At 40.2% G+C, this 27,932-nt stretch overlaps 2 protein-coding genes across 3 annotated transcripts in view; one reads left to right on the plus strand and one right to left on the minus strand.

Annotated features, from left to right (window-relative positions):
* The window catches only part of srd5a1 (steroid-5-alpha-reductase, alpha polypeptide 1 (3-oxo-5 alpha-steroid delta 4-dehydrogenase alpha 1)), an 8,246-nt gene extending 6,800 nt beyond the window's left edge, over positions 1-1,446 (minus strand). Inside the window, exon 1 of one of the 2 annotated variants that reach the window (XM_034160811.1) lies at positions 1,372-1,446. In XM_034160811.1, coding sequence (XP_034016702.1) covers positions 1,372-1,406 — 35 coding nt within the window. In that variant the 5' untranslated portion in view covers positions 1,407-1,446. The other variant, XM_034160812.1, reaches the window with a different exon arrangement.
* Positions 1,447-2,001: 555 nt separating this feature from the next.
* Positions 2,002-27,932, plus strand: nsun2 (NOP2/Sun RNA methyltransferase 2). The gene is made up of 18 exons (XM_034161046.1): positions 2,002-2,153; positions 4,834-4,938; positions 5,037-5,142; positions 5,347-5,418; positions 5,547-5,631; positions 7,550-7,742; positions 10,029-10,103; positions 10,300-10,430; positions 15,968-16,041; positions 16,209-16,339; positions 20,624-20,720; positions 20,903-21,108; positions 22,223-22,315; positions 22,412-22,547; positions 24,662-24,742; positions 25,016-25,154; positions 27,470-27,509; positions 27,617-27,932. The coding sequence occupies exons 1-18, from the start codon at positions 2,098-2,100 to the stop codon at positions 27,912-27,914; spliced, it is 2,118 nt and encodes a 705-aa protein (XP_034016937.1). The 5' UTR covers positions 2,002-2,097; the 3' UTR covers positions 27,915-27,932.

The following is a 27,932-nucleotide window of genomic DNA, read 5'->3' on the forward strand; positions in this document are numbered from 1 at the left end:
TCAAAAGGAGGGATACATGCTGGGGCACAACCTAGCTCAAGGGCAGGCTGCAGGGGGCCTCTGGGAGATGTCCCAGTCACTGCCCCGCCACCAGGAGATGTTCCGGGTTCAAAGGGGCGAAACGTCAAGGATTGCTGGTACCCAGCTGACGACCCTGCATCAGGGAGATGTTCTTCCCCACAAAATCGGCATCCGTGCAGATGTGTGCTTCTTGGCATCTCAAATTGTCGGTTCCAACGTATTGTCACATCTCGCTTTATTTGTTGTTCCTTATGGCCCATCTCCTTTAACCCTCAAACGAACAAGCTATTTTAGCGACTAATATGATAGGATCATTATAGCATCGAATATAGACAAACTGGTTACTAGCAAATATGCCGTATATCTCAATGAACCCATCAGTCATCCTTTGTGACAATCATGAGCTATTTATATCCTCACTCTGGGCTGTAAGAATGAGTCTTGATGCTTGTGTAGCTGTAAATCTGACTATTCTAGGTCTGTTGCAGATGCTTCCCTACAAAACAGTAGCAAATTACAATATCTGAAGCTATAATGTTGAAAATCTTATAGATACAGATGCTTTATTGTCATTGTAACAAGTACAATGAAAGGTAAGGTGCAAGCCTTTTCAGGACAAATATGAATCTGAGTAAACCACGTGCAGACACATACTTTTTTTCCATTGGGTTAAATTTTATGTCCAGAGCATAAATTTAAAAAAAATATAAGAACACAGTAGCGAAAAAGAGATTGCATATAAAAACGAGAAACGTATCTACAAAAGTGTGGATATTTCAGTGGCAGTGGACATTGCACATAAACAAATACTGCACTCATTTCAAGTGTGGGCTGTCACGTGGCTATTTGGTTCCAGTGGCATTCTAACAGCAGTTGCGTCAAAACTGTTTTTCAATCTACAGTGGAATCTCTGTTTTAGAACTTAAATGGTTCCTAAATGTTGTTCTTAAACAGAGTTTTTCTTAAACCGAAAACAATTTTCCCTTAAGAAACAATGTTAAATGGATTAATCGTTTCCTGGCCCCAAAAAGAATACTGTGTTTTTACCTTTTTTTTAACAGCATTTCATGCATAAAAGGTATAAAAATACAAAAAATATGCATAGTATCTTACACAAAATACTGTACAGTAATTATAAAAATAAAATAGGCAATTTAATTTCACCTTAGCTGTACAGAAGAGACCATAAGAATATCAGGTAATTGAACTTCTGAACCGAACTCTGGTCGGATTTAATGTTGTACGCTAACAGCGTTAGCACTTTTAGCTGTCGGTAGCTTCACCTGTTAGTTCCACTTAATGTATGATTACTGGAAAAAAATATGCGGCTCATAACTTTTTAATACTCACAACAAAGTAAAACACTGCGCAGTCCCCAAAAACATGACTTAATAAACATCCAAAGATGGATTTGCTTGCTTCTTCTTCTTTTTGCTGGTTTATTTGCAGATTGCAGCCCAGCGTGGTGCATTGCCGCCACCTACGGCCCCGGAGGTGTTCTTGAACCAAGACTTTGTTCGAAAAGTGAGGGATTTTTCCTTCAAAAAATATGTTCTTAAATGGAGTTATTTTTAAACCAAGTTGTTCTTAAACCAAGGTTCCACTGTGTTTGTACTTGCTGTAATGGCCCTGTACCGTCTGCCTGATGGCAGCAGCTCAAACAGAGAGTGTCCAGGGTGGGATGCGTCCTTTAGAATGGCGTTGGCTCTCCTTAGACAGTAAGAGCTATGTAGGTCCCCCAGTGTGGATAGAGTGCACCCAGTGATCTTCTCTGCCATAAGTTGGTGGAGATGATGAGCCAACTCTCCCACTGTAGCTGCAGTCGGAGGGTATTTGGACCTTTTTAAACCATGTAAGCTGGAGAAATTGTGAGTGATCAACCGTTAACTAATCAGCACTGTTCTTAGCAAAAGTCTTTAAAGCAAGTCCGCTTTCAAGTACCCAGATTTATATCTCTTCACGCACTTGTTGCAGGGCTGGGGCGCTGGTTACGCTGATATTGTCAAAGAGAACAAACTTTTTGAACACTACTACAAGGAGCAGGGCCTGGTACCTGATGTAGAGTTTGAGCAGTTTATGGCAGCAATGAGGGAGCCACTGCCAGCAACTATCCGCATCACTGGATACAAGAGGTGAGTCGGCATTTCTGATTTAGCAAAATTTGCAGTGGATTCCTTTTGCGACACAATGTTTCTCATTTTTCCGGGCTTGGTTTTCGCACTCAAAAGGCAACAGCTTGTACACACCCAGTAGCTGAGTTCAAGGTTGTCAAGAATATAGTCCAAAAACGCACGTTTTCCAATATATCTCCACAACCAAGAGACAACGTCTGGCCCATATCAGTCAGTAAGTGGTATGTAACCAAATTATATGAGTGACTCTTATGATAACGTGTCCCAAAGTGTTACACAGAAGTTTGCTTTTGAGAAGAGTCAGCTTTACCTAACCAATGCTTTTTATTAGCCGAAATGAAAACCGGAATGAAAAAGGCCCTCTTGGACCTTTTATGGAATGATTTTGCAGCCGCTGATGTGGTGTATTCTTCAAGACTTTTTTGATTTGTTAAGATAACTAATAAATTGAGAGTGGACTGTATCAAGAAGCTGCTCAGATCTCATAAATTTTGAATTGTGTGCTCTTCTGACTGTTATATTAACTTTCTGATCACCAAATATGGCCACTACCGCAGTGTACAAACCACTGCTACCGTATTGGCCCATCGGAGCACCCAGGGCTCCCCACATGAAATTCTGCCTGAAGAGGGGGTGGGCCGATGCACGAGCATAGCCAATATGATGTTTGTCAGAACACCCAGTTCAATAAAATGGCTGATTTCATCACAAATTAAAATAAATAAATGACAAATAACTAACTTGTTTATGTTGTTTTTGTCATTCGATAACTGTTCCTTGCAGTTTATTTTAATTTTGAGTGGGCATTTAACCAATTTTTTTTCAAAAAAGGGGTCGTGCTGATGCTCAGTCTGGGGCTCTCTATGGTGTGAATGCAGTAAATTCTCCTTCAAAATAAAAGCATACCATTGAATCACTAAGTTAGCCATTAATATTACACAAAGCAGTTTGGTCTGGTCTGATTAAAAGCAGAATCATAGAATTGTAAAAGGAATGATACTTTTTATGGCTCAAGGACTTCATTCCTTTCACTGCACATGAAATCAAATTTTTTGTGCCAACTCCAGCTTAGTATTTTTAATTTTCAATTTATTTAATTTATATCACACCAAATCACAACAAGTTGCCTCAAGGCACTTCACACAAGGTCTAACCTTAACCAACCCCCAGAGCAAGCAAGTTTTGATTTGAGGAAGAAACCTCAAGCAGACCAGACTCAAAAGGGCGACCCTCTGCTTGCGCCATGCTACCGGAAATTCACAAAACAAATATACAGGAAATGTTGCCGGTGCACAGGACAGGAGGGCTACTGAAACAGTAGTATCATTCTACATCTTCAAAGTTCAATCAACTGGATTGGATTGCTAAAATAACATTGTCAAACTTCACTTTTCGATATTCACCACATTATTTAGAGGGGGGGGGGGTTTGGGGGGGGGAGTGGTTATGCTTTTAGAGTAGTCTTTATGCATATACTTTTGCAACACAGAAAAAAGTATATTTAGAAGTTATAATTGAGTTTGTACATACTATGAACAAAGGTGACCTCTAATGTTGTGTCTCTGCTCTTTGGTGGTGGGACGGTATTCACTTTTCAAAACATAAAGATGGTAACGGCACTGAGATCCAGTGACTGGCATCGTTGGGTTGCCAAGGAGTGAATGACGGCATTCTGATCAAATTATGCTGGAATCGGGCAGGTTGACGGTATTCTACATCAGTGGTGCAAGAAGGGGCGCTGGTGGTGCTGATAGCCACATTCAAGGATGCTAGGTTGCTTGTGTGCACACGCAGCTTTTGCGATACCTGGATGTAAAAGTTGAGACCAGGGCAGTTTTTGGCCATCTCGAGCTCGGAAGTCCAGAAGCTTACATTTGATCAATCTTTCGAAAGAATTAGACTAAAGACATGCCTGGGCATAACTGTTGGGCATCGGACTGCAAATCAGAGACAAGGAAACAAAAAATGATCGACAACAAAACAGGCCTGCTGAAGCACGGATGGCTTCAAGGTGTTACCATACAGCAGGGGTGCCCAAGTTCGGTCCTCAAGATCTACCTTCCTGACACTCTTAGAGTCTCCCTGTTCCAACACACCTGAATCCAATGAAAGGCTCATTAAAAGCCTGCTAATGAGTGTTTCGTTGGCTTCAGGTGTGTTGAAACAGGGAAATAACTAAGTGTGTCAGGAAGGTAGATCTCGAGGACCGAACTTGGGCACCCCTGCCATACAGAGTATGCAAGTGCTTCCTGGGACCCTTATCTCATTAAAGATAAGGCTAAGTTTGAGATGGACCAGTGCCACACAGCCAGATTAATTTGTATCGAATACAGGAGGGAACCAGGAATTGTTACCAACCTTTATCGCACTCTGGAGTGGCAGCCACTGGAGCATAGGAGGGAAGTAAGGCGACTTGTTATGCTGCACAAGATAATCAATAAACAAGTTGCAGTGCCCCTGCCAACGTACATTCTGCCTGCTACCCATACTGGGAGGAGGAAGCAGGACTTCATCCAACTCACAGCATCAACTGACTAGCACTGGCAGAGCTTCGTTCCACAGACAATTGTTGCTTGGAACTAAACTAAACTTTCGTATTGATCAGTGCTTCTTGGTGTATGATGTTTTTGTAGTGTTGTTCACGGTTTGCACAATTTCCCCTTCTGCTGTGCTGTTTCAGCCACGCCAAAGAGATCCTCCACTGTTTGAAGGAAAAATACTTCAAAGAAATCCAGAATTTGGAGATCGACGGCCAGATGATTGAAGCTCCACAGCCTTTGAGCTGGTAATATCTCGTGGTAACAGACACACATTGTATCTTCTCAGCGTTCACACATTAACAGATGCAGGGTGCACGTTGTTCTTCTTTATAATCTTGCGCAGGTATCCGGATGAGCAGGCCTGGCACACCAACATGAGCAGGAAGATTATTCGAAAGTCTCCCCTGTTGGAGAAATTCCACCAGTTTCTGGTCAGCGAGACCGAGTCTGTGAGTCAAACATGCATCGTAGAATATTTGCTAGAATCATCAAAGCCTGCTGCTTTAGGAGTCTTTATGCTGCTTGTGTAAGGAAGAGAAACCAGGTGGTAGTGCAGCATTCAAACTGAATGTATAAAATGGAAATGCAGTGAAAACAAATGTGACATTCATGCTGTTGAAAAGCTATAAAAAAAAGCCTGTTTGTGCCATCAGGGTAACATCAGCCGACAAGAAGCTGTGAGTATGATCCCTCCTCTGCTGCTGAAGATTGAGCCCCAGCACAAGGTAAAAACAAATGAATCCACTTTTTGGAGGTTAAATGTTGGTTAATTTGAATAATTGCCCTTCCACCACTTATTTATTTATTTTTTAAATAAAGAAAATGTGTTGATATTATGAATATTTCTGTGCAGATTCTGGACATGTGTGCAGCTCCAGGATCAAAGACGGCCCAGCTGATTGAGATGCTTCACGCTGATATGGAAGTGCCATTTCCAGGTGAGACGGGTCCAAAGAAATCTGACAGATTTCTGCATATTTGATTAAGAAAGCCTCACGGCCGACAAGAGTGGTCATATTGCATGTGTGAGATTGTAAATGCCCCCCCAAAAGGCTCATTAAAAGCCTGCTAATGAGTGTTTCGTTGGCTTCATGTGTGTTGAAACAGGGAAATAACTAAGTGTGTCAGGAAGGTAGATCTCGAGGACCGAACTTGGGCACCCCTGCCATACAGAGTATGCAAGTGCTTCCTGGGACCCTTATCTCATTAAAGATAAGGCTAAGCTTGAGATGGTCCAGTGCCACACAGCCAGATTCATTTGTATCGAATATAGGAGGGAACCAGGAATTGTTACCAACCTTTATCGCACTCTGGAGTGGCAGCCACTGGAGCATAGGAGGGAAGTAAGGTGACTTGTTATGCTGCACAAGATAATCAGTAAACAAGTTGCAGTTCCCCTGTCAACGTACATTCTGCCTGCTACCCATACTGGGAGGAGGAAGCAGGACTTCATCCAACTCACAGCATCAACTGACTAGCACTGGCAGAGCTTCGTTCCACAGACAATTGTTGCTTGGAACCAATTACCGGCCAATATTCGATCGTTGCCCCTAGAGAAGTTTATGTCTCATGTTGCTTCAGCTTTCCTGGCATCATAATCCTAGAACTGGACTGCACAGTTTTTAGACATTTTAGTTTGTATATGTGATTTTAATTTTTAGTTTGTGCATGTTTTTTTTTGTTTGTTTTTTTGCCGAATGTAGGGAGATGTTGCCACCTTTGGGTGCTGAGTGTGATACCCACCGGCATTTACTGAGGATGGTTGTAGATGTAGATGTTACATTTCACCCATTTCCTCACAAAACTCATCAAGCTACATTAAGATCTCAATGGTTGAAGATGTCGTCGGGCCGATAAAGAATCGACTTACAATTCTGGAGTCTGCTCATTACATTTTACTGGTGGTATCAGTCCATCAGAACAATGTCTAGTCTACGTCGTTGGTATTTCCCGTTTGTGATCGTCGTCTTCTCCTCGCCGGCAGGCCAATCTCGTCTGCTCTCTTCGCCAATCTAACAGCTCCTGCTTTCTGTAACCCGCGGTCGAAACATTCCTGTCTTTTAAAAGTTCTGTTGTTTTTAATCGTCTGCATTACTTCGACCACCTAAACATAGATTCAAATGGCGTTGCAAAAACGTAATTATTTGTCATGTTTACATTGTCATGGCTTAGTAAAACAGTTGCATGTTCTTTCCTTCTTGTGTGCAGCTGTAAAAGTATGTTTGTGATAGATTTAACATCTCATCATAATCGTTCAGATGAGCTGCGCTCTGATGCAGTGCGCTGACGCAACCACCCACACTGTTCACTTCTTTACTCGATGAGCTGCACGTAGTGTTGCAGAGTAGATCACGCAGCGTTCACTACCACTTCACGTTGTTGCACAACATTTATGCGTGAAAGTTTTTTTTTTGAACATTTCAAAATTCTCTTTGCGCAATTGCACTCGCCTGGCGCCCGTCTCACATTTACTCTGCACCCATTAACGACACGTTTACTCTCCTGCACGACACTGTGTGTGCAAGTGTCAGGGGGCCTTGAGTCTGAGCTTCGTTCACATCTCCTTGCTTGATGGAGGATGTGATTTATTTATTTATTACACTGAACATTCTAATGGCACCTTAACCACAGGTGTAGATGTGAGCAGCTCCTAACAAAAGGTAATACTGTAAGTATCAGCTGTGTAGCAGTGTTTTATGTCATGTTAAACTTTGTAAATATTGAAGTTATGTTCACAAAGAGAGTGTAGAATCTGGATCAGCCACTGACTAAAATCACCTTTTCACATTATTGGTAATAATAAAAGAAGTCATTTCAAAAATTTGTTTGAGTCTAATCCACTTGTTCGTCCTTCAGAGGGCTTTGTAATTGCCAACGATGTGGATAACAAGCGCTGCTATCTGCTGGTGCACCAGGCCAAGCGTCTCAACAGCCCCTGCATCATGGTGGTCAACCACGACGCCTCCTGCCTCCCCACGCTGCAGATCGACAGAGACGGCAAGAAGGACATCCTCTTCTACGACCGCATCCTGTGTGACGTGCCCTGCAGGTCAGGCCTGTGCTAACGCCACTGAGGGCCAACAACGGGCTGCTGCTTCATTAGTGTTTGAGAATACAGGAGGAAATGAGGTTTATTATGAAAGGGAGTTTGGAGATCAGGTAAAGAGTTCTAACAGTCCATGGGCCAAGCACGTTTTTGGTACCACTAAAAGTGACGAAATGGAATCCAACCTTAGTGTACCATGGCCTACACAAAAATGTACGATAACTATCCCAGGGTGGTAGCTTAGCCAGTTAGGGGTCAATGAAGAATTACACAGGGGTCAAAATGTAAAAATACTCCAATCATGTTAAAAACTATACATCATTATATTTCTGATCATAAAGATTCCAAAAAGGAATAGTTTGGACGATCGATGATGGAATGTTCTGGGGTTATGCGTTTAAAAACAACGCAAATGGTGACAAAGGTCAGTTTCAGTTTATACAGGGGTCAAAAACTAAAGTTGCTCGAATTTCAATAAAAAAAATGATGCAAGTTATTGTTTGGGTTAATAGGATTCTAAAAAGGAATAGTTTGCACCATGTGTCATGCTTAGTTACCATGTTACAGAGTAACATGTCACAAGTCATAGAATACAAAGGACGTCAACCTTTTTTGACCTTTACTTTGGAGATAAAACATTCAACACAGTCAAGACTATTTCATTTATTAATCCTTTTATTTCTACAATAACTTGCATCATTTTTTACTGACATTGGAGCTACTTTAACTTTTGACCCCTGTAGAAACTGAAACTGACTTTTGTCACCATTTGTGTTGTTTTGACCCCTATAACTCCGGAACATTGTCATAGTCCAGATTATATCTTTTTGAAGTCATTATGATCAGATGAATAATGTAATACAGTTTTCAACATGATTGCAGCATTTTTACATTTTGTCCTCTGTAATTCTTCATTGACCCCTAGCTGGCTACAGCTGCCACCCGGGGATGGTTATCTTACATTTTTGTGTAGGCCATGATACACTGAGGCTGGATTCTAAGTGTCATTTCATCACCTTATGTGGTACTGATTAGGTCAAAATTAATGACTGGCTCATAGACTATAAATATACAGTCTACATGTTGTGGTCCACTTAGGAATATTGTGACATTCTTGTCCTTGGTCCAAGACCGAACGAAGGAATTCTTGATGTGAACGTGACCCAAAGCAGTGGCCGCACTGTGTGTAGTACTTGATTTATTTATTTATTTAACCTTTTATTTAACCAGGTAAATTATTAAGAAAAAAATTCTTATTTACAATAATGACCTGGTGGATAGGGAAAACAGAGGTAAATCACAAATGTGGATCAAGCAACACATTTTTACAGTGTATACAACAGACTAGACTTAGTAAGACAGTAACATTTTCAGTCTTATTAAAAGAAAAAGTACTAATTACTTCATTTTAGCCAAAGCATGAGCAGGTTTCAGCCACCAGATTCTTTAAAATTTAATTCCTGTCGACACAAAGGTGCTCAGTTTTAATGCCTTTTTGAATCTCGTTCCAGTCTTTTGCTGCAGCATAAGTAAAGGATAGTTCTCCATATTTTGTTCTGATTTTAGGTACATTGAGCAAGATGAGTTGGGCTGAGTGTGTACTATATGGAGTTATAGAAACTTGCAATAAATTACTAAGCTAAGGCGGAGATAGACCTAAAAGACATTTAGAAATAAACACATACCAGTGGAACTTCCTTCAGTTTTGTAATGACGACCAGTTAACAGTAGAATACAGATTACAACGGTGTGTATGAAAAGAGGCATTTGTTATAAAACTTGCATCTTCAGCTGTTTTTGTGTGTGTGTGGGTGTGTGTGTGTGTGGTGTGTGTGTGTGTGTGTGTGTGTGTGTGTGTGTGTGTGTGTGTGTGTGTGTGTGTGTTCACATGTATCACTGTCACCCTCAGACACTGGAAGATGCACTGACAGTGAATGTGTGAAAGCAGCGTAACACAGAGCATTTTCCACTCCTTAAAAGCTCGCGATGCCATGTTTGGTGACTTGTTTTAGTGCAGAGATTATAATGTGTGTGTGTGTGTGTGTATATTTCCACAAACTACTTGCTTTGCATTTGCTGAGAGTCTTGGTCCAGCTGCTGTGCTGAAGCCAGGGGGCTCTGCCAACTACAGCAGAACGTTAGTGAGATGAGGAGAAGCCGTATTGACGATCACTGAGCCAAACATTTAGGTCATCTGTGCTTCATTTTTTTTTTGCTCTCTGGTGGTTTCGGCACCTCGAGCCAAAGCAGAAATGTCTGATGGCTGCTGTCTGTTCTGTGTTCCTGCAGCGGAGATGGAACCATGAGGAAGAACATAGACGTGTGGAAAAAATGGACCACTAATAACAGCTTGCACCTCCACGGGTGAGCAGAGACGGCGTGTGTTTGTGTTTACATAACGTATAGCAGTTTAGTGACTTGTGTAGTCAGACAGCTGACTAAATGATTCTTTTCCTTTATCATTTAGTCAGACAGCTGACTAAATGATAAAGGAACAGAGTGTTCCTTTGATTGTAAAAAAGAAACACTTGGCAGTGTTACACGTGTGTGCATTCACCAGGCTGCAGCTCCGTATCGCAGTCCGCGGCATCGAACAGCTGGCTGTGGGTGGGAGGTTGGTCTACTCCACCTGCTCCCTCAACCCCATAGAGGATGAAGCTGTTATAGCAGCACTGCTGGAGAAGAGCGAAGGTAAAAACACACAGATTTGGCAGCAGGTGTCATTTACCTGGTCAGTGTTTAATTTTAGCTGTATGCCATGGAAGGGATTTATTTTTATTTTTTTAATGTTTTAGTCAATGAGTAGTTGGGAATTTATTATATGCTGCAACATCTAGTGTCAGGTCCCTAAGTATTTATTTTATTTATTGATTTTGTAATTTTGCCTCTGTACACCACCACAATGGCATTACAGTGCATGCAAAAAGTCTTCACAGCATTTCACTTCTTCACATGTTATGTTACAGCCTTATTCCAAAATTGAGTAAATTCCACTCACAACACCCCATAATGACAACATGAAAAATTTTTTTGCAAATTAATTGAAAACGAGCAGTCCCAGTTTTCTGACGTCTGCCAACATTCGATGAGGACTCAGAATAACAGATATGTGATTGACATCGTGACCTGGTGTCGCAGACCGAACAGTCCCCCCTAAAAATCGGTCCGCCCTGCCTTCACTGCACATGCGCCATTAGTTGCGGTTCACAGATTATCACCTCGTTTCTGCTTCAAACTGCCTCCAGTCATCATCTGTCTCAGCGACAGATATCTGAAGCTTTTGTACAACAATCATTGCCGCATAAATTCAGCATTATTTCATCATAAAAGACAGAGGAAGTGATCAGCACGCCACAGCTACAGTATTAGTAGTATTAGCTGTTGAGTTCAAAGCGCCTCAATCATTTCAAAGCATTATTGGTGCCTCCTTTCTGCTTAAAATGGCCTTGTTTCTGCTTCAAACTGACTTTAGAATGATTTAAGAGGTTTTACCTTGTCATCTGATGGTTAATAATCACATGAATCAATTTGATCACTTTGGGTGAAGAGACTGTGTCTCAGACGAGCTGCTGTGGTCACATATAAGGCATGTGCAGTGAGGCAGGGCGGACCAATTTTTTAGGGGGGTACCGTTCGGTCTGCAACACCGGCCTTTACCTGGATCCAGATTCCACAACGCAACGCGATAATTGCATACTGATCCAGAATGGTCCGACTGATCAAGATGTTGCAATCTGATATTCACAAGCTGAAAGAAAGTGGTTTCTTCCTGATCTTGGTTTTACATCATGATGTCATATCCATGAAGTAGTTTTGATTAAAAGCCTACAAAGTCAAAAATGGATCCGGTGTTCTGTCGAGATGAGGTGCGTCGTCGAGATGAGGTTCCTCACATAACTGCACGTGTGCACTGAAAAAATGACTTGACGAAGTTCGCTTATTTTGATGGGCAAGTAAATGTATAAATTGTTCATTCAAACGTAGTAATGTATAAAATCTACTCACTATAAAACGATAAGTATTTTTAACCTGGAATTAGTTTTACTTAGTAGGTTATAAATACACTGAATACAATTAATATAAAAAAAAAATTGACTCTTCTAACTCCGGGTGGTTTATTTTTTACAGGCAAATTACTTTACAAATGTAAGAACTCCTGACGTAGTCGGTCTGTATATAACACTATGTAACAAATTTTTATTTTTGTTTTGTTCCTGGGTACACAGTGTGTTTTCCTAACCTGTTATGCCTTAAATAAATAGAAAATAGCTGTTATTCCACAGAAACTTTGCTTCTGTGATCAGGACAATGATATTTTGAAATTTGTTTGTTTTTCAAGAATATTCTCGGTTCGCCTTCACTACTACTGAGTAGTCTTCTAGAATATTCTTTAACTGCTAGAAGTGTCCAGAATTTCTAGAAGTTTCCCGAATTATCTAGAAATTTCAAGAAACTTTTGGAACTTTCTAGAACGTAAAAAAATAAAATAAAATCAAAGTTTGTGCTGAATGTAGTCATTTTTCCATAGACATTAGACATAAGCAGTTGAAATATAACACTTAGAAGCCAGGAACAAAAATTGTGTTACATAGTGTTATAGGTAAAGTGCCCAGAATAAAAAGGCTAAATAAGAATTTATCAATGAATGATCATTGATATAGTTAACGTAGGCTGTGCTATGTATTTACTGAGTAGGGTGTATTGTCACATACACATAAATATACAGAATTGATTTTGTCTCTTCATTTAAATGCGCATGCGCAGTTGCACATCGAGCGAGTTACATCATCTCCACATGTGCAGTTGCGCGAGACACCTCATCTCGACGGGTGATGTCTTCAAGTCCGGGGTGGAGCGATGTGCGCATGCATGCGCAGTAGCACGACGCACCTCATCTCAACAGGACACCGGATCACCTCCAGAATTTAATGGAGTCTTCCGAGGCTTAACACCAACTTAAGTCTGTTAAGTAGTTTTGACTTAATCCTAAAAATCCAACAAAGTGAAGCGTACAAATTGAAATCCTGATCCAGAATCCAGATCACTTCCAAAATTCAGTGGAGTCTTCTATGGCCTAACATGTATCTATGGTGAAAACTTGGTCAAAATCTGTGCAGTAGTTTTGGCGTAATCCTGCTAACAGACAGGCAAATAAATAAATGGAGATGATTTTATGTCTTTGGTGGAGGTTAAAAAATAAATCACATGTACATGGATATTCACACTCTTTGCTCAGTACTTTGTTGATGCACCTTTGGCAGCAATTACAGCCTCAAGTCTTCTTGAATATGATGCCACAAGCTTGGTGCACCTATCTTTGGGCAGTTTGGTCCATTCCTCTTTGCAGCACCTCTCAAGCTCCATCAGGTTGGATGGGGAGCGTCGGTGCACAGACATTTTCAGATCTCTCCAGAGATGTTTAGTCAGATTTAGGTCTGGGCTCTGGGTGGGTCACTCGAGGACATTCACAGAGTTGTCCTGAAGCCACTCCTTTGATATCTTGGCTGTGTGATTAGGGTCATTGTCCTCCTGAAAAATGAACTGTCGCCCCAGTCTGAGGTCAAAAGCGCTGTGAATAGTTTCCAGACGCACTGTAAAAAAAGAAATTATCAAGAAATTATGAGCTTGTAGTGCAGGCTTTCAGCTTTAATTCAAGGGGTTTTACAAAAATATCACATTACCACCATATTTATACGTAATTTAACAAACAAAATGTGTAGTATCTTTCCCTCAAATCATCACTTTTACAGCCAGTTTTCAAAAGGCAAATCAGGATGGACACATGAACAATTCCAAGTCAGAATATATCTTTCATGCTTTGGTGTTTTGTGTCAGTGCATCCACCACTCTATGGAACCATCTTGGGTTCTGGATACAGACCACCTCAGATGGAATGATGCCAACCACCCATCGTGAAGAAGTATAAGCTGTATTATACTCTCGTTCTCAAAAACTTGAGGGAATGTGGAAGGAGACGAGTGAAGGAAGCCACCAAGACACTCGTGCTACCTCTGAAGGACTTACAAGCTTCTGTGGCTGTAGTTGAAGAAACTGCGTGGTGCAGCTTTTTGTTGCACTGCCAGTTATTCAGCTTCACACTGCACAAAGAAAACTATATAGTTTATGGTGTGGTGCTTCCACACAGGGTTTTATTTATTTTTAAATGTAAATATACCTCCAACATATGGCCATCGGGTATTGCAAAGACTTTGCGTCCATCTGTCTGTCTGTGCTCAGTATAACTCCAGTCCTATTACTGCCAGAGTCTTCAAATTCACAGGGAGCATTCTTGGGACACAGACCTTGGACAAGCTCTGAGATGGTGTAGGGAGGATACCCTCATTAAGAATTAATGCCAATAAAGTCCATTAATTCTCTTTCTCAAAGTCTCAAACTGAAAAGACTGTTGTTACACTTTTGACCTGATGTCCTGGTTACCCCTCGGGGTATCTCTTGAAACACTCCCATCAGCAACATTCCAGACGTGTTTTCGTTACCTATAATTCAGTTTTCCTCAAAGGTATTCCTGGAACTGTATCAGGGAGTGTAATTTATCAGTCACTTTAACTGCCACGCGAGAAACTGCCATGCGAGAAACTTTCCAGACCAGTCAGAATGTCTCTCTTCAAAGATAACAGGACAATAAACTTAGATCCTTGACAATGGCTAACCTTGACCTATTTTAAGCGGTCAAAAGGTCACATTCTTTCTGCACACTCTTATGGATTTTATGCTCATACGGCTGAGGGTACTCTGTTTTATATCTACAGTAGTGTTCAGAATAATAGTAGTGCTATCTGACTAAAAAGATTAATCCGGATTTTGAGTATATTTCTTATTGTTACATTGGAAACAAGGTACCAGTAGATTCTCACAAATCCAACAAGACCAAGCATTCATGATATGCACACTCTTAAGGCTATGAAATTGGGCTATTAGTAAAAAATGTAGAAAAGGGGGTGTTCACAATAATAGTAGTGTGGCATTCAGTCAGAGAGTTCATCAATTTTGTGGAACAAACAGGTGTGAATCAGGTGTCCCCTATTTAAGGATGAAGCCAGCACCTGTTGAACATGCTTTTCTCTTTGAAAGCCTGACGAAAATGGGACGTTCAAGACATTGTTCAGAAGAACAGCGTAGTTTGATTAAAAAGTTGATTGGAGAGGGGAAAACGTATATGCAGGTGCAAAAAATTATAGGCTGTTCATCTACAATGATCTTCAATGCTTTAAAATGGACAACAAACCAGAGATGCGTGGAAGAAAATGGAAAACAACCATCAAAATGGATAGAAGAATAACCAGAATGGCAAAGGCTCACCCATTGATCAGCTCCAGGATGATCAAAGACAGTCTGGAGTTATCTGTAAGTGCTGGGACCGTTAGAAGACGCCTGTGTGAAGCTAATTTATTTGCAAGAATCCCCCACAAAGTCCCTCTGTTAAATAAAAGGCATGCAGAAGAGGTTACAATTTGCCAAAGAACACATCAACTGGCCTAAAGAGAAATGGAGGAATATTTTGTGGACTGATGAGAGTAAAATTGTTCTTTTTGGGTCCAAGGGCCGCAGACAGTTTGTGAGATGACCCCCAAACTCTGAATTCAAGCCACAGTTCACAGTGAAGACAGTGAAGCATGGTGGTGCAAGCATCATGATATGGGCATGTTTCTCCTACTGTGGTGTTGGGCCTATATATCGCATACCAGGTATCATGGATCAGTTTGGATATGTCAAAATACTTGAAGAGGACATGCCCTTGAAATGGGTGTTTCAACAAGACAATGACCCCAAGTACACTAGTAAACCAGCAAAATCTTGGTTCCAAACCAACAAAATGAATGCCTCACAGATGTGAAGAAATCATGACAAACTGTGGTTATACAACTAAATACTAGTTTAGTGATTCACAGGATTGCTAAAAAAGCAGTTTGAATATAATAGTTTTGAGTTTGTAGTGTCAACAGCAGATGCTACTATTATTGTGAACACCCCCTTTTCTACTTTTTTTACTAATAGCCCAATTTCATAGCCTTAAGAGTGTGCATATCATGAATGCTTGGTCTTGTTGGATTTGTGAGAATCTACTGGTACCTTTTTTCCCCATGTAACAATAAGAAATATACTCAAAACCTGGATTAATCTTTTTAGTCACATAGCACTACTATTATTCTGAACACTACTGTATGTACAGTCTTGGGTCTGAATGTGTTCCCTCTCTACATTTCCAGGGGCACTGGAGTTGGCCGATTGCTCTGCTGATCTTCCAGGGCTGAAGTGGATGCCAGGAGTCACTTCATGGAAGGTACTGTTTTTTAGTTTTTAGCAGTCACAACAATAAGAAACTGTGAAAGAATGAAACGAAGCGATGTAGCATGATTTCATAAAGTCGCACAGGAGTCGCAGAAGGTTTGTCAGCTGGTAGACGAGCATTTGTTTGGTGCTTTCCATAAATGTTTCTTGTGTCTGTAGTTGATGACCAAAGAAGGCCAGTGGTATTCGGACTGGTCTGAGGTTCCTACCAGTCGACACACACAGATCCGCCCAACCATGTTTCCTCCTAAAGACCCAGAGAAACTGGTCAGCATGCATCTGGATAGATGGTACGTATGCACATACACCAGGGCCCGTATCTACGAAGCAGCCTAAGGCTAAAAACTGCTCCTAATGACGTTATTCTAAAAAAAATCTTAGAATTTCTTGAATTTTTAGACATTTCTTAGAATTTTCCCTTGGTAAGACGAAAGTTGTCCGCAAAGCACCTTAGGCCTTAAGAGAGCTCCTAAGGTGCCAAATTGGTAAGAGCAGGGAGGAGGACTTTTAAGAAGCCTAAGAGTGTCTTCTGCAGAAAGACAGAGAGGAAGCAGAGATATTCTCCATATGTAGGATGACAGTGAGTCAGTAACATACTCCTTGCTTGATTTACGTAATTATTTTATGTTAATTTACTGTGTTAATGTATTTATAAATTGTTTAGGTTTTTGTTATCATATACACACCGTTAATATCATTATTTTATTATCGGTATTATTAATATTATTTTCTTTTATTATTCTATTTTGTCATTTGATTTTAAATGGACCACAAAGGTAATGTGTTTTCGCTTTCTTGTGTCATGTATGTATTTTTAACGTATTTACAATTATATTATGTACTCAAAATGAACATGCTAAAACTCACGCATGCTCACTTTTAATACATAGCATGCATGTGTATGAGGTACATTCAAACATTTTCAAGCTGTGTAATAATTCATGTAATTTTGCCAAGTTTCATCATCACTACAAAGTTATCCTCACAATTACACGTCTTAATGCAGTTCAGGTTATATGATCGGTTGATTTTTCTGTCCTTTCATGACTAGGAGGGCGGAGTGCATTTGTTTTGTTTTTGTTTTGTTTTTTTATGTCTGCTCCTCTTTCTGTGACAACCAATCGCAGCTCTTAGAGTACTGCATCATACCTAACAATGGGGTGAACCCCACCTCCTCACAAAGATAGGAGTTTCTGTTCCTTCCTTGCACAGACTTGCTCTCAGACACCTGCTGACTCACTCTTAGACTAAGATTCCTTGCCAGGAAATTTTAGGCTCAGTTAGGAGCTCTTTGAGAGGTCTTGGAGTTGCTTCGCAGATACGGGCCCAGCAGTTTGTGTCATTAATTTGGCAAATTTTGGTTGCAGTTTAAGCCTCAGCTTTTCTTTTTTTTTAAAGTACGTAGATGCTTATAGGGTGTATTATTGTTCGAATATCCCTTGGACTTGTTTTCAGAAAGAGCAAGTGTCTTTTTTTTCTTTTCTTTTTTTTTGACACAAAACGTACACCATTCATACCATCATGGGTATATAAGTATTCCCTTGTTTGTACCTGGAAAATTAAGCAGGTCAATGGTTTGAAGTTGATTCCAAGTGTTGGATTTGTATTTGGAAGCTGTTTGTTGACACTCTTGAGTATGAGGTCTGAAGGAGGCTGTAATTAGGCTGAACAAGCAAAAGAAAACCTAATAAACAGACTTGAGTGGCCAAATCAACAATGTGATACATTCTTAAAAAGAAGGAATTAAGTAACGTCAAAAGGTCTGGAAGACTACAAAAGGCAACAAAATGTATGACAACGGAATTCTTTACTTGATATGGTGGGAAAAAACAAACCCCTTGCAACATCTCCTCAAGCCGATCGATATCAAAGTCTACAATCCATGCCTTCATGATTGTAAATCCACAGTGCTTTTACTCCAAGGTCCAAACCGCTGACATCACTCAAGGACATGAAGAGCAGATTACGCTCTGTTCAAAAACATCCTAAAAATAAATGCCTCACCAACTCTGGAACAAGATTCTTTGTATAGATTAAACCAAGATTAAGTTGTACCAGAAAAAAGCACAGTGTAGTAAAACGTTTTGTGACCTGCTCAGCGTTTGCATATTTGTATTTGATTAAGAAATCAGTCTTAAAAAAAGAATTCAGCCTTTATCATTATAAAAAAACAAACTTTTTTTGTTTAAAATTCTGCTCTTTAAATTCACAGTGAAAATAAATCTTTACAACATAAGTTAAATCAAAAATATTAAAGATAAATGTGCTCGTATGTGCCCCTGTTTGTGCATCGCAGCTCAGTCATTACTTTTACAGCCAGTTTTCTTTCGCCATTGTATCTATACATGAACATTTCCAAGTCGCTGAATATGACTTGAAGTTTCATCCAAATACTAACAGGAATCTTTGAATTGATAGTTTTGTTAGTTTGTTCTATTACATTTGGCTTGTTTTTATTTTTTTAAACTTTACACAGCCCACAGTTACTTTTGCATATTTAATTGAATTTATTTATTTGGGTTTCACAGTATATTGTTGCACTTTTAGGGGCAATGTGATTTATTTTTACTTACCGGCACAGTATTTTGTGCAGGCACACACACACAGAGGCTATATTGACATTATTTAAAAACTCTTATTTTTGTAAGACCTGAACTTTCTGCGGGTTTGTCTTTGACCCATGTATGACAGTCATGAGGATCTATGTTTGTGTCCATTGTGCTTTGCTCAACCTCTGTCCCCCCCCCCCCCCCCATTCTACGAGGTGTTGTCATGGTGATCAATGATGACGGTCAGTTGAGCTCAAGAGAAAATTTGTTAGGGTATTTATAAAAAAAAAAAAAAACTTTAAATAAGGTGGGCAGACCATCACAGGTTGGATGTGTGTTGGTTCTGGGATCACGTCAGTCTGGACTACCTCTGATAGTTCAAGACAATTGATTTGTCTTACAAGTACAATTTTTGTCAACTGCGGTTTTAATAACAAGAGAGCTTTGGGTCACTTCAGTCTGTAATGTGGACCGAGCCTGAATGTAAATGCACCAATGTTTGTAGACATTTGGAGAGATATAGAACAAAGCTATCTCTATCTGTCTGTCTGTCTGTCTGTCTGTCTGTCTGTCTCTGTCTGTCTCTCTGTCTGTGTGTGTCTGTGTCTGTCTGTCTCTCTCTATCTCTGTATCTATCTCTGTCTGTCTCTCTATCTGTCTCTGTCTATCTCCCTCTCTCTCTCTGTCTATCTATCTCTCTCTCTCTGTCTATCTATCTCCCTCTCTCTGTCTATCTATCTCCCTCTCTCTCTCTGTCTATCTCTCTCTCTCTCTATCTATCTATCTATCTCTATCTCTGTCTGTCTGTCTCTGTCTCTCTCTCTATCTCTGTCTCTTTCTCTGTCTATCTATCTATCTATCTATCTATCTATCTCTGTCTCTCTCTCTCTATCTATCTATCTATCTATCTCTGTCTCTCTCTCTCTATCTATCTCTGTCTCTGTCTCTCTGTCTCTGTCTCTCTCTCTGTCTCTCTCTCTGTCTCTATCTATCTCTCTCTCTATCTATCTCTGTCTCTATCTATCTCTGTCTCTCTCTCTCTGTCTCTCTCTGTCTATCTATCTCTCTATCTATCTCTGTCTATCTATCTCTCTCTCTATCTCTGTCTGTCTGTCTGTCTCTCTGTCTCTCTATCTCTGTATCTATCTCTGTCTGTCTCTCTGTCTCTCTCTCTGTCTATCTATCTGTCTGTCTGTCTCTCTCTCTCTGTCTATCTATCTCTATCTCTGTCTGTCTATCTCTGTCTATCTATCTCTGTCTGTCTCTCTCTCTATGTCTATCTATCTCTATCTCTGTCTGTCTATCTCTGTCTGTCTCTCTGTCTCTGTCTCTCTCTATCTATCTCTCTGTCTCTGTCTCGCTCTCTGTCTCTCGCTCTCTGTCTCTATCTCTATCACGTGTGTGTTATACACAGTGAAGACATGCTTATGATTTTTATTACATTTAAGTGATTAAAAAGGCCAGTCATTATTTATTATCATTTTTTGGTCAGGTGATCACAAACAGATTACTTGATTTGAAGTTTAAACCTGTTTAAAATGGTTTGCGTGTTTAATATAAAATTTAAAGCCCATATAAATCATTTTCAAAGCAGTTCAGATCTGTTCATCCTAAGTGTAGAACAGTTTATTTTCTGAATATGTCAGACTGTTACTCATTTAAGACGGTTTACTTCCCTCAGACGTTTAGACCGAGCGAAGTGTATATAAATGGTTTAAAAACCAGCTTGATGGAATTTATTCATCCAAATACAACAGATTAAAATCAGTCAAGCTCACTTTATTTCCAATAAAGGGAACACTAAGTTACACTTATCATTTTGATTTCAAATGTTTTGATAAATGATGTGATTGATCCATTGATTGTCAAATTGGTTGATTTCAAACATACCATAGTGATATCATATACAGACCAGCAGAGGGAGCAGCTGTCTTATTTTTCACTTAGGAGCGTGTTTATGGCACAAAAATGTTTAATTTTCACAGTAGATAACACTGTAATTTGTGTGTCTTTTTTTAATGACAGCATGAGGATTTTGCCACATCACCAGAACACTGGTGGTTTTTTTGTGGCCGTGTTGGAGAAGAAAGCCCCGATGCCCTGGAACATAAGACACCCCAAGGTACTTCTGCAAAAAACAAACAAACACAGACGTAATTAATGTTTGATTGGACATTCATCTTTACTTAAAGACGGCAGTGTAGCTCGCGATAGAACTGCTAAGCGTCCCGCCCACCATACCAACCACAGCAGACACGCCCATCTTGGTCCACTTACGCTCATCTCCATGCTCATCTTCTCCAGCTCAGAAAAGATGCCTCATCCAGCTTGGCAGCCTTGGCTGACGGCTCTCCCGGGGCTGTGACCCCCGCAGACACTCCCCGTCTCCCTCTGAGTGCAGCAGGAGAGGAGGAGGAGGGAGGAGCAGAGGCTAAAACAGAGGAGGAGGGACCCAAAGGAACTGCTTCAGCTGCTCCAGAGACCGCCGCTAGAGCAGATGGAGTTTGTGGGTGAGTCACTTTAAAAAAAAAAAAAAAAAAAATGGGGTGGGTGTATACGAGGGTAGGCTGAAAAGTTCTAAGGCTCCCCATGAAGGAGTAATGCATTAACTGCATTATAGTGAGCCTTAGAACTTTTCAGCCTACCCTCATATCTGTGTGTAACAAAGACATTACAAGGAGTGATAAATTAATTTTTACTGTAATAATCCTGTCACTGGTGCTGAACAATTTCCATAATCAGTCGTTGGCCGTTTTAATGACCAGTTCACAGGAAGCCTTATTCAAAATGCGTGATTGCCCTCCACCACGACTTCCATTACCTCACAGTGCGTGAATTTAAATTAAAAATAAAATGATGCGGGTTGTTAAGAACAATATTTCGGTTACAAAAGAAAGCTATAAGAGTTATAAGTTAAAAAAAACATACCGGGAGCCAACAAATCCACTGTTTGCTTGTTTGCACATTTTGAAGTTTTGATTATTTTACGATACATTTCATGTATGAAGTTAAAAATGAACTCTTACCTCAACATGTCCAGGAATTGTTTAAAATGAGGGATTCCTGTTATCATCTGAGAGGAAATTCAGTATTTGACTGCTTCAAGTATCGTACTACTGTAAAAAGTTATTGTGTATCTGTTAAAGGGGTTAAAATCTGGAATGAGCGCCCTGATAGTATTAAATTATCTGGTACTTTGGCTGGCCTGTAAAGATCTTATAAAAATAATAAAACTGCATATTATAGTACGATAAATTAGGTAAATTGTTTTTGTTTTTCTGTTTAATCTGTGCATCATACTGTTAATTGTTCTGTTATGTTCGGATGTTTGGTGTATTGATTAATCTACAAAACCTTTTTGCTCGTCGTCTTGTCCTTTTCTTTTTTTGTCATTGCTGTTTTGAGTGCATATATATGTGTATATGGCAACTCGTGATCGGTGTGAGCGTTTACAAGCCTTTGCTTCAGCCCCACACCCTTTTGGCCGCACACAACTGGGAAATTGTTTTTTTTTTTGGTCTTGTGAGAGATTTCTTTAAGTTTTTGTGTGTGTGCCAAATAATAATAAAAAAAATTAAATTCAAAACATCGGCAGTAATGCTAGTACTCTGTTCTGCTCCACAGGCCTCCGCCGACTAAAAAGATGAGGCTCTTTGGTTATAAAGAAGACCCCTTTGTGTTTCTAACCGAAGACGACCCCATCTTCACCTCGATACAGTCAGTGTCTCTGTGATGAATTGACATATTTTAATGATTTTCAGTACTATCACACAACTAAGGGTTTTTTTAAATTTATGTTCTGCCTGACTCTAGGACCTTCTACAACCTTTCTCCGGACTTCCCCAAGCTCAATGTTCTGACCCGGACTCATGAGGGCAAGAAGAGAAACTTGTACATGGTGTCCAAAGAGCTTCGCAATGTGCTGCTCAACAACAGCGAGCGCCTGAAGGTTTGTGTCGACGCTTACGTGGTGATGAAAACATTGTATAGGTATCATACAGGAGTTGTAATGGTGGCTTGGTGGTCCTGTTGGTACACAGAGATGACCCATTTCACTGCTGATCAGCTGTATGAAGGATGTCAAACCGTGATTAACGTTAGCATCTGGATTGACGTTAAACCCCAGTTGACGCGAGCGTTATGCAAATGTTAACATCGGCTGTGGTTTCTTATGTCTAGATTAAGTTTTTTTTTTTTTGTTTGTTTGTTTGTTTCGTGCTTTGATTCCTGGGAAAGTCTTATATACAACCCCTGGCAATAATTATGGAATCACCGGCCTCGGAGGATGTTCATTCAGTTGTTTAATTTTGTAGAAAAAAAAAAGCAGATCACAAACATGACACAAAACTAAAGTCATTTCAAATGGCAACTTTCTGGCTTTAAGAAACACTATAAGAAATCAGGAAAAAAAATTGTGGCAGTCAGTAACGGTTACTTTTTTAGACCAAGCAGAGGGAAAAAATATGGAATCACTCAATTCTGAGGAATAAATTATGGAATCACCCTGTAAATTTTCATCCCCAAAACTAACACCTGCATCAAATCAGATCTGCTCGTTAGTCTGCATCTAAAAAGGAGTGATCACACCTTGGAGAGCTGTTGCACCAAGTGGACTGACATGAATCATGGCTCCAACATGAGAGATGTCAATTGAAACAAAGGAGAGGATTATCAAACTCTTAAATAGGGTAAATCATCACGCAATGTTGCAAAAGATGTTGGTTGTTCACAGTCAGCTGTGTCTAAACTCTGGACCAAATACAAACAACATGGGAAGGTTGTTAAAGGCAAACATACTGGTAGACCAAGGAAGACATCAAAGCGTCAAGACAGAAAACTTAAAGCAATATGTCTCAAAAATCGAAAATGCACAAGAAAACAAATAAGGAACGAATGGGAGGAAACTGGAGTCAACATCTGTGACCGAACTGTAAGAAACCGCCTAAAGGAAATGGGATTTACATACAGAAAAGCTAAACGAAAGCCATCATTAACACAAAAAACAACAGAAAAAAACAAGGTTACAATGGGCTAAGGAAAAGCAATTGTGGACTGTGGATGACTGGATGAAAGTCATATTCAGTGATGAATCTCGAATCTGCATTGGGCAAGGTGATGATGCTGGAACTTTTGTTTGTTGCCGTTCCAATGAGATTTATAAAGATGACTGCCTGAAGAAAACATGTAAATTTCCACAGTCATTGATGATATGGGGCTGCATGTCAGGTAAAGGCACTGGGGAGATGGCTGTCATTACATCATCAATAAATGCACAAGTTTACGTTGATATTTTGGACATTTTTCTGATGTTTGGGGATGATATCATTTCTCAAGATGATAATGCATCTTGCCATAGAGCAAAAACTGTGAAAACATTCCTTGAAAAAGACACATAGGGTCAATGTCAATGAGCAGATGTGATTTGATGCAGGTGTTAGTTTTGGGGATGAAAATTTACAGGGTGATTCCATAATTTTTTCCTCAGAATTGAGTGAGTCCATATTTTTTTCCTCTGCTTGGTCTAAAAAAGTAACCGTTACTGACTGCCACAATCTTTTTTTCTTGATTTCTTATAGTGTTTCTTAAAGCCAGAAAGTTGCCATTTGAAATGACTTTAGTTTTGTGGCATGTCTGTGATCTGCTTTTTTTCTACAAAATTAAACAACTGAATGAACATCCTCTGAGGCCGGTGATTCCATAATTTTTGCCAGGGGTTGTATAACAAAACTTAGGTACTAGCTAGTCGTAGTTGACTATTATGATAGGTTGTCCAGACCATAGTATTTACTCTGTGTATGATGCTTTCCACACTCTTGACCTTTTTTGGAGGCATTTTGATTTGTTATTGTGTGTGCAAGAACATCCTCGGGGTTAACCACAAAACTGCTGTCAAATGTTGCACAATATTTGTTTTTCATTGAAATTGCTTTGTTGAATTTTTTTGTTTTTGGATGTTTGAGGAATTAATGGTTGTGAATGACTGGATTTTTACATCATTGTCCTGTGTTGAACAGAAACGCCTCTTAATCTGACTCAAAACGTTTTGTGCCCCCCCAACTTCAGGTCATCAACACCGGGGTAAAGGTGTGGTCTCGCAACAGTGAGGGCGAGCAGTTTGGCTGTGCCTTCAGATTGGCTCAGGAGGTAACACCCTTAACACAAGGGGGCACTGTTTAGTCCGTCATCAGTAATGCTAGTCTGATTTATCTTTACGTGTTGTAATGCTGTCAATGAGCTTCGTGGTGGGATTGAGCCTTGACAGTCTCCGTCTTGAACCAAGTTACTAGCATCCGACATGACACAAGCCTCCAATCGTTCAATATTTTTTCCCCCAGATATATTTATTATACATTCCTTTGAATATAGTGATGCAATTTTGAGGCTGTATCTCTCACCCACATCTGTCTGTCTCAACAGGGTATTTACACGCTTCAGCCTTACATTCGCTCCAGAATAATCACAGTGGGCGTGGAGGATGTCAAAGTGCTGCTGACCCAGGAGAACCCCTTCCTCAGCAAGCTCCAGGACAGCGCACATCTTCAAGCGAAGAAAATAGGTACATCCACGCTCATCCAGGTGTCATCTGAAGACTTCTTGTTCGTTATATGTACCATGTTTTCCATAGTATAAGTTGCACCTGTCAAAAGAATGCCTTTGGAAGAGGGGGAAAAAACATAACGTTGAAGTCGCATCATACAAGTCGCATCTTGTGAGTTATGAGCTCTTTAATTTGGGATTTTTGTATATTGTTGTGTTTTTTTACTACAATTTATTATTGAGGTTTATTTTGTTTAGTGCTTTGATACTTGGGAAACATCTATATAGTCATTATTATTACTATTCTTAATAACAAACTTGTGAATTTTTTGGTATAGAAATTACAGCGCCTCCCAAAGTAGTAAAAAAATGTACTCCAGGAAATACAGTGCAACCCTAAATCATCGAAGGTTGGGATGGTATTTATTCATTTTTGATACCTGCTTATAAGGATTATGGTGGAGCTGGAGCCTGTTCCAGCAGTCATTGGGTGAGAGGCAGGGTACACCCTGGACAGGCTACCAGTCTGTCACAAGGCCAAATATAGACAAACACATTCACGCCTACGGTCAGTTTAAAGTTTCCAGTTTCTCTAACCTGCATTTCTTTGGAAGTGGGAGGAAGCCAGAGCAAGAGAACATGCAAACTCCACAGAAACGCTCAGGTGGACGCGAATCTAGGACCTTCTCGCTGTGAAGCAACAGAGGAAACTACGAACCACTGTGCAGCCCACGTATTTAAAATGCAAATTAAAACAAGAACCCTGTAGTGTTTCTTACATTTACTTTGACTTCTTTCATTGCAGACAGTACCAAAGAATTTTCATGTTTTATGTGGTCATCTTCATTTAATTTGTTAATAAACGTCCATTTGTACAATTCAGGCCTACAACACATTCCAAACAAAAAAAAATTGGAACTGGGGGCAGTTTAGGGTGGGTGATAAAGAAAAATAATAAGACTGAAGTAAATGTTATTTCAAAGAGGTGATGCCAACCAGTGATGTAATCATGGCGGGCTTAAACAAAAAAATCAGTGTCCACAGAAGGCTGACTCTTGAGGAGCAAAGATGGGCAGAGGATCTCCAGTTTATCAACATATGCATAACAAAACTATTGAGATGTTGTTCAAAAACAAAAATTCCTCAAAGAAACCTTGAAAGGGATTTGTATTCTCCCTCTACAGTGCATAATATCATTAAACAATTCAAGGAATCTGGGGAGGTTTCATTGTGTGAAGGGCATAAGCCTAAAATGAATACCTGTGATCTCCAGTCCCTCAGAAGAAGTCATCCATCAATAACTGATATAACTGCATGGACAGGGGATTATTTTTGAAAAAAAACTTCTTATTTTTATTTATTTATTTTTTTTAGTTTAAGAAACCAACACCATAAACTTCTGATTAAAGATGGAAAAATACCATCCAGACTGGTATCAGCAGCAAGTCCAACAACCATGGTCTTTTGTGGTTTGGGGTTGCGTCAGTGTCTGTTGGCCAAGCTAATTTCATCTTCTGTAATTCAGAAAAATGCATTGAGATTTTAGAGCAACATATGCTGCATTCAAGAAGACCTCTTTTCCAGGCACGTCCATGCATTTTTCAGCAGGACAATGCAAAACCACATTCTGCACAAAGTCCTCAAAGCCAAAACAGTTTAGTGCTGTGAGAAAGAACAGCAGCATTAGAACGTGGTAAATACTTTCGCATCCCAACTTCTTTTGGAATGTGTTGCAGATCTGGAATGCAGGAATGGAGGCGTATCGACAAATGCAATGAAGTTGACCCCAAACAAACATGATGAAATATCTTGGGTTTATATTGTCTGCAATGAAATAAAGTCAAAATAAATGGAAAAATCTCTCTTTTGTTGTATTTTCCATACCATCCCAGCATTTTCTGATTTTGGGGTTGTATGAGTTGTATTCTGGACTAATGACTCTGAGTGCAGTGTTAAACGTTACTGCACCTCGCATGAGGGTTTTGGCTTTCAAAGCAAAAGAGGACAGAACATTTTGCTGTGGCCATCGAGGTTGTGGAAGTGGATTAGTGGCTGGAAAGTTCCCTGGTTGGCTGGCAGAACATGAAAACTGGAAGAGAGTGCGCTCCTTTACTCTATGGCCACTGTTGAACTGCCCTTGAGCAAGGCACTGACCCAAAACCTCATCAGAGGTGCTGCACGAGCAAACAAAACGGCTTGCACTTTATTCTACAGATGATGATGTTCCTGTAAATTGGTAATGTCGGGTAAATACTTCCGTGGTGACGATTTCGACTAGGATTCGTGATGACCTGTTGATGCATTCCAGTTGTTGATGGTTTTTTATTTTCACAGGAATGGGCAGCATTGTGTTGAAGTACAATCCCAACCCAGAGTAAGTGCCTGTGTGTGTGTGTGTGTGTGTGTGTGTGTGTGTGTGTGTGTGTGTGTGTGTGTGTGTGGTTTGTGGTGATTTCTGACGCCCCGTCATCGTTCTGTCAGTAACCCAGCAGAGCCACAGTGCGCCATCCAGCTGTGCGGCTGGAGGGGGAAGACCTCGATCCGAGCGTTCGTCCCGTGCAATGAGAGGTTCCATTACCTCCGGATGCTTGGCGTGGAGGTCTTCAGAGACAAACAGGGAGCGGGGCAGAAAAGGATGGATGCCGAGAAGGCAGGAAAGGAAGAGGCGGATGACGAGGAAGGAGGAGGCGAGGAAGAAGGAGCCCCTGAAAAAGAGGCTGAACCGGACTTTGAGAACGGTGATAAGAATGAATCATCAGAACCAAAGACGAGCAGCTGAAACAGGACTTAAAAAAAA

Source organism: Thalassophryne amazonica, chromosome 20 (assembly GCF_902500255.1).
Source record: "Thalassophryne amazonica chromosome 20, fThaAma1.1, whole genome shotgun sequence".
NCBI classification, from domain to species: domain Eukaryota; kingdom Metazoa; phylum Chordata; class Actinopteri; order Batrachoidiformes; family Batrachoididae; genus Thalassophryne; species Thalassophryne amazonica.